At 41.4% G+C, this 12140-nt stretch overlaps 1 protein-coding gene across 1 annotated transcript in view; it reads right to left on the bottom strand.

The window, feature by feature from the left end:
- Positions 1-12140, bottom strand: part of LOC145399708 (glutamyl aminopeptidase-like) — a 254613-nt gene that overhangs the window by 99585 nt on the left and 142888 nt on the right. Inside the window, exon 11 of the mRNA XM_080272257.1 lies at positions 10247-10380. Coding sequence (XP_080128383.1) covers positions 10247-10380 — 134 coding nt within the window. The remainder of the gene's footprint in view (positions 1-10246; positions 10381-12140) is intronic.

Here is a 12140-nt window from a genome sequence, read left to right as displayed (position 1 = left end):
CATGTATATATATATATTGCCAGACGCCTCAATCCCGTTTGGGGTGGCCACAAACAAATTGCCTCCAAGTCACCCTGTCTCCCGCCATTTCACTGCCCTGCTCCCAACTCACACCCCCCTCTCTCATATACCTCTCCACCCCATCCCTCCACCTCATCCTCGGCCTCCCCCTCCCTCTTCCCCCCTCCACCTCACTCACATACACTCTCTTCGTCAGTCTTTCACCATCCACCATCCACTCACTCGATGTAGTGCTGCTGTCGGGTGTCTGCCCTTTCCTCTCCTCCATCCTTCTTTCCTTCCATCCTCTTCTGTCTTCCTTTACTTTATTCTTTCCTTGTCCTTCTGCCTATGGGTAACTATACACTTCCTCTTCTGTCTTTCTTTCCTTCATTCTTTCCTCTTCCTTCTGCCTGTGGGTGACTCTACACTGAGTGACAAGCCAAATGGCTTCCAGTACACCAGGAAACCATTTACTACACTGGGTGGTAACCATATAACCAAATTTTGGCGCCTGGTGGTTTATTGAGTAATTATTGCGCTCCAATCAGATTGAACCGGTGAAGGTTTATATCCAAGGGGTGGTTGGGGTTGACTGCTCATGTAATGCCACTCAGGGATGAGTGAGGCTGGTCACTCTCATCTTAAATGCCAGAACCAACTGCTTAGCCCCGGGCTCCTACGCTCCTCATTGGGAATGTAGGATTGAATGATGGATGGATGGATGGATATATATATATATATATATATATATATATATATATATATATATATATATATGAGGCATTTAGAATACAAAGGGCGAACTTGACAATTTCTCAAAATTGAGTTATTGGTAGGAAGAGAAAGAGTGAAGTGTACTGTATGGGAGAGGCAAGGACCTGTAAGGCAAAACCGACCGTAAGGTTCCTCACCGGGTGAACAGGAGAACCAATCAGCGTTGCTCCCGCGCCACAGCCCTCTCTCACCCAATCAGCAGCAACTGACGTCAACGTCAGTTGCTGCCAGCTGTCAGTAGCTGCCAACTGTAACAGTCTCTTGTTGCTGTCTGCTGTTTTTTTCAAGCATTATATACCCGTCATGAGTCCTGACAGTGAGGAAAGTCATCAGCAACAGCTGACAACCAGTAGAAAGTGAAAGAGACAAAGTGACAAGTGGAAAATAACTGACAGAAAGATGAGTAGAGCTGCCGGCCGACAGTATACAACACGCCATGGTGTTGTAGTGGCCCCCAAAACAATCAGTGAAGCTTGCAAATGTAATGATAAATGTTTCATAAAAGTCGGCCAGGAGAATATCCAGGTCATCTTTGATAATTATTGGGCCTTGGCAGATTATAATGCACAGACTGCTTATCTTGCTAGCCGAGTTGAGAGAAAGAATGTGAAAAGAAGTCTAGTAAAGGAACGTCCAAGTAGAACATTGTGTCGTAAAGTTTACACTGTCAAGTGCGGCAGTGACATTATTCAGGTGTGTCTTGCTGTGTTCCTGAACATTCATGGAATTTCTGAGAAAAGGGTTCGAGTTGCACTAGACAAAGTATCGAGAAGTGGTACAGTTGACTCTGATAAGCGAGGCCATAAGGAACCAGGTAACAAGGTTCCAATGAATAAACATGCTCTAGTGAAAGAACACATTGAAAATCTCAGCACAGTTACCAGTCATTACTCACGTGCAAAGAGCCCTCACCGGAGGTATCTACCACCTGGCCTTAACATAAAAGTACTTTATGACAGTTATGTGGAGTGGATGAGGGCAGAACATAAAGGTGAAGAAAACATTGTGAAAGAGCATTATTACCGTAAGGTGTTTAATAACGATTACAACATTGGTTTTCAACCTCCTTCAAGTGATACCTGTAACAAGTGTGACAGAATGAACAATGAGTTGCAAGGACTAGTAGCTGGGCAGGATGATGACAGAATCAGGGAACTTATGGAAGTGAAAAAGGTTCAACTGAGCAGCGCGACAACAGGCCAAAGAATCATGAAGGACTATGCTGATGATACAGACAATGATCTTGCTTGCATATGCATTGATTTGCAACAGACACTGCCAACCCGTAAGCTAAGTTCAGGTTTACAGTATTATAAGAGAAAGTTGTGGACATACAATTTTGGAGTGCATAATGTGAAAACATGTAAAAGTTGTATGTTTGTGTGGACAGAAACAGAAGCCAAAAGAGGATCTTGTGAGATTGCCTCTTGTCTGGACTATTACTTAGAACATAAAATACCTCCATGCATCAGAAAATTAGTAATCTTTTCAGATAATTGTGCAGGCCAAAACAAAAACCGAAATATTGTGGCAGGTCTTAGAAATATTCACTCAAACCACTTTGATTTCATTAAGCACTACTTTATGATTCCTGGTCACTCGTACCTCCCATGTGACAGGGATTTTGGAAACACTGAGCAGAAAATAAGGCAGATACCTATCTACACACCAGAACACTACATTGAAAAAATCAAGGAAGCACGTCGGAAAAATCCCTTCAATGTTGTGAGGATGCAGCAGGCCGACTTCAAAAACTACGACATACTGCAGGCCTCTTGTGCATGGACCAACTTAAAGGACATGGGTTTTTCACAAGCAAGGGTTTTTGAATTCTCAAAGGACTACAAACCAGGGTTAACTATGTTTAAGCTGTATGAAGATACTATTCAGCCATCAGTCAAAGTGTGCCTTCAGAAAAAACGTAGTAAAGACTCCTTCAATCTGTCTACTATACCAATTCCTTCCAAGTATCCAGTTCCTGTGAAAATCTCTACTGAAAAGCTAAAGGATTTAAAAGACTTAATGCAGTTCATCAGTACCAGCAACCCACAGTACATGGCATTCTATGAGAACTTATTGAGAGAACAAGAGGGGGTAGTAGGGGCCGTCGTTGGGCATAATACTGATGACCCGGATGACGATTTCCTTGATTATTAGCAAATTCCAATTTCACCCCCACATTTTCAGACTACTCATGCTCAACTTTGTCTCCTAGATGGTGGATATTCTTACTGTTTCAAGTGATTGTGTAAGATCATCACACAAGCTTGTGAAAGTCTTACGTCTTATCTGTGTGTGTGTGTGTGTGTGTGTGTGTGTGTGTGTGTGTGTGTGTGTGTGTGTGTGTGTCTGTGTAAAAAGCTAAAAATAGCTATATTTTGTGTGTATTAAATCAGTTTTGTGATGGTGGCAAATGATGATACCAAGATTTTTCTTATTACTTATGGAGTACATTGTTTTTTGTGTCAATTTTCATAAATACCACCAAAATAGAACTAACACTTATTTCATTAATGTTTGACAATATACCCTTATGATCATCAATAAAAAGTCACTGATGTATTTTTTTTTTTCTTTTTTCATTGCAATATATTCAGAATGTCCAAAGGAACATTTTGGTGTATGATATGTTATACCAAACCCTCACATATGCTTTGATACACTTACATAAACTGTAAATGCATTTTTCTCAAAACTTACTTTTGTTGAGCTTGCCCTTTGTATTCTAAAGGCCTCATATACATACATACATACATACATATATATATATATATATATATATATATATATATATATATACACATTCATTTTCATTCATTGCCAGACGCCATGTATCCCAGACGGGGTGGCCAATGGCTTAGAGTTAATTGTTTTACAGGGAGGGGCACCAATCCTCCACCAACCCGACTTGACACGTGGGGATGCCCAATCCTCCACCAACCCCACTTGACACGTGGGGATGCCCAATCCTCCACCAACCCCACTTGACACGTGGGGATGCCAGGTTAAAATTGAAGGGTATAAAAATATTTTGCACCACAAGGGGGAAAAAGTGGACTTTGGGTGGGAGTGCGGAAGGAAATAGGGGGTTTCAGGAGTCCCTGTAACATGAAATTTCTCTAACACGGTAGGGGTTCGAATGCAATTAACCGTGTTAGACGAGGACAGACTATATATATATACACACATAAATTATGTGTATATATATATATATATATATATATACACACATAAATTATGTGTATATATATATATATATATATATATATATATATATATATATATATATATATATACACACATAAATTTTATATATATATATATATATATATATATACACATAAATTATGTGTATATATACACATAAATTATGTATATATATATATATATATATATATATATATATATATATATATATATATATATATATATATATATATATATATATATATATATATATATATAGTCTGTCCTCGTCTAACACGGTTAATTGCATTCGAACCCCTACCGTGTTAGAGAAATTTCATGTTACAGGGACTCCTGAAACCCACTATTTCCTTCCGCACTCTCACCCAAAGTCCACTTTTTCCCCCTTGTGGTGCAAAATATTTTTATACCCTTCAATTTTAACCTCCAAGAAAGCATTAACATGGTCCAAAAAATCATAAAAGAGCATTATTACAGTTAAAAACCACATTTTATTTACCTTATGGGAGGATAAGAGGAGACACACTATGCCAGAGAGGAGGTAGAGGGGAGAACATGGGTTAAAATCCTTCATAGATAGCACTTATAACATTTCTCACATCATCATCTATGTTATCCATGGCTTCTTGTTCCTGCTGGCACTGGATATCCTCTTCCTCGAGTTAAGCAGCTGAAGTGTGACTGGCTGGGAGGTAAATGACGCCCGTTGGCAAAGCAACGCTCCTGTGATTCATCTCACCACTGCCCACCAGGTTCAAAAAACCATGTTAGCTTCATCAATGGCCGTGTTAGAAGCGATATGGCTTCCGTAAAATTACACCATGTTAGACCATTTTCGTGTTAGGGAAAACCGTGTTAGACAAGGACAGACTGTATATATATATATATATATATATATATATACAGACAGATTTTGGGATGATTTAATAAGTGTAGTAGGTGGTATGCGGGATGATGAGATAGTGGTTTTGGGAGAGGACTTAAATGGTCATATAGGTGAAGCAGCACAAGGTTATGAAGGAGTACATGGGGGATGTGCGTATGGTATAAGGAATGTGGAAGGGAAAAAGATACTTGAGTTTGGGGAGGCAACGGACATGATTGTGTGTAACACATATTTTAGGAAAAGAGAGAGTAGGTTAATTACGTATGAGTCGGGGGGAAATAGCAGTCAGATAGATTATTTTCTGGTTAGGAGGGCTTATAGGAGGTTAGTGAGGGATGTTAAAGTTATAGGACGTGAGGAGTGTGTGCAGCAGCACAAACTATTGATCTGTGATACGATGCTTAAAGAATGAGTGATGAAAATAAGGACTTATGTACCTAGGAGGAAGATATGGAAGCTGGAAAACCAAGTTGTAAGGGATGCATTCTACAGCGAGATGAGGAGAGTGGTGGCTGAACAGGAAGCTGCAGACAGTGGCATTAATGAACAGTACAGAGCCCTCAAGAACAATCTCTTGAGAGTTACTGATGTAATATGCAGTTGGACAAGAGGACCACCAAGACATAAAGTAACTTGGTGGTGGGATGAGGGTGTAGAAGCTGCAGTTAAGGAGAAAAGAAGGCTTCTCTGGGAATTGAAGAAGGGTGGTAGCAAGGAGAAATACTTGGCTGCCAAGTGCAGGGCTAGAAGAGAGGTATACAGGGCGAAGTCTGAGTCACAGAGACTTTTACTTGATAACCTGTATGGTGTAGACAGATTCGTCACCTTAGAGCAGTTTCCTTACCACTACGAGGGGACAGAAGGAAATGCAATGTCACTTAAAGTAGGTCCTTATATTAAACTGAATGGGTACAAGATAAGGGGCCGCCACAGTAAGTCTGCACACGGCTAGACCTGTAAACAAACTCTAACTTAGCTACATGACGCGGCGCTAGGGGCGGACAAAACATATAAGGCTAGGGATGCGTGGCCTATAGAACGAGTGTGTACACAAGCATATAATAATGGCACACGTCAGTAATAATATAAGTGGTACATGCATGCATTACTGTACAAATAAATTAATCACAGGCATAGGAGATCATACATGCTATACATACACCTCCCTCCCCCCTCACGCTCGTAGTTTACTCTCGAGCGGACTCTTTGTTCCTGAGTCTTTCAGAACGGCATGAGGTAGGTGGGGGGGCAACAGCTAAGAACTCTCTTTCCGGGTCCATGCAAGGGGCCACAGGGATATGGGGGAGGGATGTCAAAAGTCATGCTTCAATCACTCAGGCCGGGTTGCGAGCACAAGTCAATGCTCATCTGTTCCTCTGTCATGCCACCTACTGGCCACTTGGTGAAGCTTGCCCTCACTCAAACATATGAAATCTTTTTTGCGAATACAGTATTGTACACGTTCTTTGCTCGTTTTCATTGAAGGTACAGTGGAAGCTACGAGCAGGGGAGGTGGGAAAGGGGCCGGCCCCAGACAAAAGCCTGAGCCCCCTAAGACTACGCGAAGGGATAAGAATGGAAGTATTGGAAAGGAGCAAAACACAACTAGTATATGGCAGCAGATAAGGAACGAGTTTTGGATTTACTGGAAAAAGGGCACAAAGTGAGCAAAATTAAGCGTTCACTCAAGTGGGGTTGGGGCAAGCATGAGTGATGGCAGTGAGGGTGGCAGTGGTGGCTGGCAACAGTGACTCAACCATTGCCTCGGAACCAACACTCTACCACATAGGCTTATATTCTTTCTATTTTAAAGTGAGTACAGCCTGTATTTCTTGCTTTTCTTGCTAATAGTAAGTAAATATGTAGTAAATATAAGCAAATATATGGTTGTGTTATGATTTTGGGTGGGTATAAGTGTATACGTAAAAGTTGATGTTAGATTGTCGGGAACATGCTGGTCCCATTTATTTATTTTTCATAAGTTTATCAATTCGCGCTTTGATAAATCGCTTTTCAATCGTTTTTTTGGTCCCAAAAACCAATCGAAGATTGAGAGCCTTCTGTACAGTACAATACTTAGGTTTGAAAAGAGTCTCAAGGGTTACTGATGAAGGAGGGTGCCACCCATACGTAATTTTTCCCATAAGTTTATGTATTCACAGTACGCGAATTCCTAGTAAGCAACCTCTTCTGCCGCCCATAAACTCGCATACTGTGCCTACCTACTGTGTGTGTAAACTGTATATACTGTACAGTGCTCGTCAGAAGTATCAAGCGCCCTGCGTCCCTCCTACAAAACAAATCTTTCAACACTGAAAAAACATGCAAATAATGCATTATATTTACCTTTAATGCTTGGTAGAGTATCCTTTACACTTCTTCATGGACCTGAGACGTTGTGGAAGTGAAAGGGCAAGGTTCCTCAGATGCTGGGGTGGTATTTTGGCCCAGGAGTCACGAATGGCTGCTTCCAGCTTAGGCAGAGGGCTCAAGTCCTTCCCTTGGAGATTCTTCTTTATGAGGTACCAGAGGTTTTCTATCGGGTTGAGGTCTGGGCTATTGCCTGGCCAGTCTTTCATGAAGGAGACCTCGCAGTCACGAAGCCAGTTGGTGACCGATTTGGCTTTATGAGCAGGTGCACCGTCCTGCTGAAACACTCGTGCACCTGTGAGCTCGAAGGACTCAGGTAATTGATTACAAAGAAGCTCCAGGTAAATGTCCTGATTCACTCTGCAGTTCTTGGGAAGCACAACAAGATTCCCCAAACCTTTCCCAGAGAAACAACCCCATACCATAAGTGAATCAGGATGTTTATCTGTGCTCTCCACGTAACGGGGGTCAAGCAGGTCACTACCTTTACGCCGGTACATGCGCGCTCCTCGATTACATGTAACACTAAACGTTGCCTCAGCAGACCACAACACTGACAACCATTGGTCCTCACCCCAGTTAAGGTACTTGTTAGAGCATACGAAGTCACTGGTAACGTGTAAGAAGAGGCTTTCTCACAGGCCTGTGATTTGTGTAACCAAGTTCATGGACTCTTCGAGACACCGTGCACACTGAAACCTCACCAAACACTTCTGGGTTGCTCTCCTTAATTTTCCTTGCACTCACACAAGGATCAGACTCCACTGCACATTTTAAAACATTAACAGACCTCAGGGAAGTTTTCCTGGGCCTACCAGACCGCGGTTTCTTTGTTGGAACGTCACCACTATTTTCCACTTGAAAACGGGCACACAACCTCCGCACTGTCGATCGAGCCACACCAACCAAATCACTAATTTCCATCGTGGGGTGGCCTGCCTCCTTTAGAGCAATGATCTGTGATATGATTTCACTCAAAAGTTCACGGGTACGGGCCATAACAAAGTGGCGAAAGCCAAAACACTGTGGGACACTAGGTAAAAAAAGGGGCAAGAAGAGAGGGAGGCGCAGCAGAGTTCCTCTCTCTCACGCAGCCCGTAGGCAACTGAGGCGGGAGCCAACCAGCACGCAGTAAGGCCTCAAGCTGCCGTGACGTTATGTTAGCGGCCCAAACATCTGGCTCAATTTTTAGTACCAAAAACGGGTGATTCTTTTTTTGCCAAAAGTATTGTGCGCCCTGCCATAGGCGCTCAATACTGCTGATGAGCACTGTATATACTGTATACTCACCATAAATGTCAGGACCAACTTGCTTTGCCCCGGGATCTTACGCTCCTCATGGGGCAACACAGGATTGGATGATGGATGGATATACAATATAAGTCTATTAATCCGAACACGGATAATCCGAAAATCCCAATAATCAGAATTTTTGAAGAAGGCTGACAAAAACTCCAAAAATTAAAAAAATCAAAATTAAAACATTCAAACTGGGCACCAAATGCGCCGAAGTGCCAAGCGGTGTGGTCATGGAAGTTTCTGAGAAGGAAGCTTCTGTATACTTTGATAAACTGGTGTATTTCGTTGAACAAAATAATCATTACAATGGGGCTGAGGTGATCAATTTCCACATCTTGCGAAATGAGTTCTACAAGAAACATGCGCAGGCTGTTAGGCAGGCTGATATCCGTGACTGGCTGAGGTGCATAAGCAACCAAGCAGGTAAATCCACTGATGACAACCCAAGACCAGCTACCCACACTCCAAAGAAGGCACCTCAAGGAACCCTAGAAGAAGCAGGTAGTCCTGAGCCGATGCTCGATGACGATGAGTGAAAGTGACAAACAAAGTAAAATATACTGTTTCCCTTAGGGTTAAGGAATTTTCCACAGTAATATATATTAAGTTTTTGTGCTTTTACAATACGTCCATATTATTATTAACCCTGGACTTACTCTCTCTAATTGGATTTACCTGCCTACAACTGCTGTTTTCAACACTACGCATTACTGGTGAGTTAAACAACCCATAACATCTCTTAATTTACCAATTACAGTTAGTGCCTTCAGTAAAACATTATTAAGTAAAAAATCTGTGTAGTACATAATGTTAATATGTGCCATATTGTATTAAGAATGAATGAAAAGTGATCCATTTGGTAAAAGTTCAGTTAAAAACATGAAATTAAGTGTCTTAGGGGTCCCACCCAAAAATCCAAAAAATCTGATAATTCCAAATGATTCTCAGTCCACTGCCATTCAGATGAATGGACTTTTACTGTACATAAGTATTTTCTTGCATGGAGCTGTCATTTTTTCATCAATAACTGCCACATTATGGCCAGGGTGACTGCCAAAAGATTCGTATTCTGAATAGTATGGAAGGAAAAAACATTTAAAATCCTTTAATTTCCTTTGTGTTAGAAGTGACAGTGGTTTATTTATACCTGCATATCATTAAATAATAAACTAATATTCAGGTGACAATATCTTGACTTGAATTTCAACATTCAAAATTAATTCCCCTTTCAAAAACCTATAGAGCAGTCAACTGCTATACTTTCTGGAAACAATGTTGGACTCTACAGGCTAATTAACAGATTTTCTAAATCCTTTACTATGACAGGTCTAGCCTAAGCTACATATATTTGTCAGATATTAACCAAAATCAAATAAAAAGGACATACAGTAACTGTACTAAATAGACAGACTTATCCCTACAGCCAACAGAGTCTAATCTACACTGAATAAAATCACTTGGCGGCAAGGAGAATACAGTGAAACAGATATCACAGTGCTGAAGATTAAAATTATTTTAGTACATGAGGTGCCGCATCTCCTACAAAGTATGACCTTATCTGATAGTGAAAATGACATGTAAAAAGATATTGCCACTGTACGTAAGATGTTATGGAGCTATACTTGATGCGTTTACTAATTCTGTGACCTAATATGAAGAAAAATTTACACATAAGGTAACCAGAGATTCAAACTTGTGAGGACTTACTCATAAGTAGCAGTGGGATCCTCCAGAAAGCGCTTCTGTGTGAGAGTAAAGGTGGTGGGGGAGGAGCGGCTCACATTCACCACAGGGAAACCCATTTGCCGAGTCCATGTGTCCATGATCACTCCAACATCATCCTATTCAAAATGAGTCAAATATTTGGCACTGCAACAACTAAGTCATGTGGTGCAAAAAAATAAAAAATAAAATAAAATAAATTATAAAAAATGAAACATTATAACAGTAGTATGCAAAATGAGTGTCTGAACCCACCCAGCAAACAGATGGCTTGGTTGCTAAGGTACCTAAGCCCACTTGAGAAAATTTGCCAAAAATCAGTCAAAACTAGCCCAAAAGTAGGCAAAGAGAAGCTGATACCAAGCTGAAGATAGCTGAAAAGCAGCAGGAATTCAGTCGAAAGAGTTCATGCACTCCAGTGTGGTGTGCTTGTGCTCAGGGTGGGATGGTTGACGGCGTTGGATTAGATGCATGATGCCATCGGTCAACAGTGTGATGGCCTGTGAGTTAGTGGATGATACACATTTTCTTGCCATCAGACTGTAATTTGAGTAACCAGTCAGAGAGAATGAGAGCATAAACCGTGGTTTGTGTTATTTTTTCATTTTTAAGGCTCCAATATGCTTGCATGCGTCAGCCTTGGTCAACTAATGGTGGTGCTCCACACTGCTTGAACTCTGGCAGCTTCCCTACTCAGTCCCTTATCCCTGAGGTTACGCTCAAAGACCTCGTCTCAGGTCTTTTTCTGTCTACCTCTCGCAACTCTACCCCTAACGTTAACAATTCTCACTTTCTGCATCCAATTATCATCCCCAATCCTCTCCACATCTCAATCTACCCCTCCTCATCACAACACCAATACACTCCAGTCTCATCCTAACTCTCAACTCTTACATCATAAACCTAGCCCCCCAGGCCTCACATTGATGGACACACTGCACATCCACTTAATCACTGTCAATTCTGTACATCTGAGCCTGCAAATATCTTCTTCCTTTACTCTCCAGGTCTCACTACCATACAACATTACACTCTTAACACATGCCGCACACAAAGAACCCATAGCATGGAGGGAGAGCCTTCCCCATGTCAGAAGAGGCAACAACTCCCTGAACTTCTTTCAATCACTCCTCACTCTTGCCACACCTCCAGCACATAACATGTCTCCCAAATAACAAAATGCTTCCACACACTCAAAAGACTCACCAGCAAGATCAATCCTTTCATGCTTGACAATCTCCACATAGTCTTCCCGACACCACACACACGAAATAAGCATTATCTCACAGTCTACCTTTAATACCACTACATCACTTATGCACCCACTTATCACAAACACTGCACAAGATGGAATTACTTCCCACGCCCTTGTGGCACATCGCACATGGCCACTCTCCCTTAACAGCACCACCACCAGCCCTTGATACCATCATTTTTTTTTATCTGCATTTACTCTTAAGCCCTTATGCCCAATACCATCTCTTCACTTCCTAAATCTTTCTTCCACTTCTCTTTCATTCTCTGCAATCAACGGCAAATCATTGGCATAAACATCTCCCACGGGAGTCCATTTCTGATGTCACATAAGAGGGCTTAAAGTACCATGATAAACAACAAGGGGCTCAAGACTGATCTCTAATGTATACCAACATTCATGGAAAACTTATCACTCCATATAATATCCAGCTCAATCCTGCATCATCCTTAAACATACTTGACGTTTCACTTTCTCGGGAATTATCTTGGAAAGATCATGTTGCATCTCTTGTCAAACCTGCTCCCAAGAGATCAGGTGTGCTAAGCCGACTCCATACTTTCTTCAACCTTACACAGTTGTAGACTTTATATATAGGTTTTATTCACCCGTGTAGAGTACAAC

Source organism: Coenobita brevimanus, chromosome 6 (assembly GCF_032717465.1).
Source record: "Coenobita brevimanus isolate Jiangsu-jjx chromosome 6, ASM3271746v2, whole genome shotgun sequence".
NCBI classification, from domain to species: Eukaryota; Metazoa; Arthropoda; class Malacostraca; order Decapoda; family Coenobitidae; genus Coenobita; species Coenobita brevimanus.
Note: the sequence above shows the minus strand (reverse complement) of the source record. Positions and strands in the feature narration are given on the sequence as shown.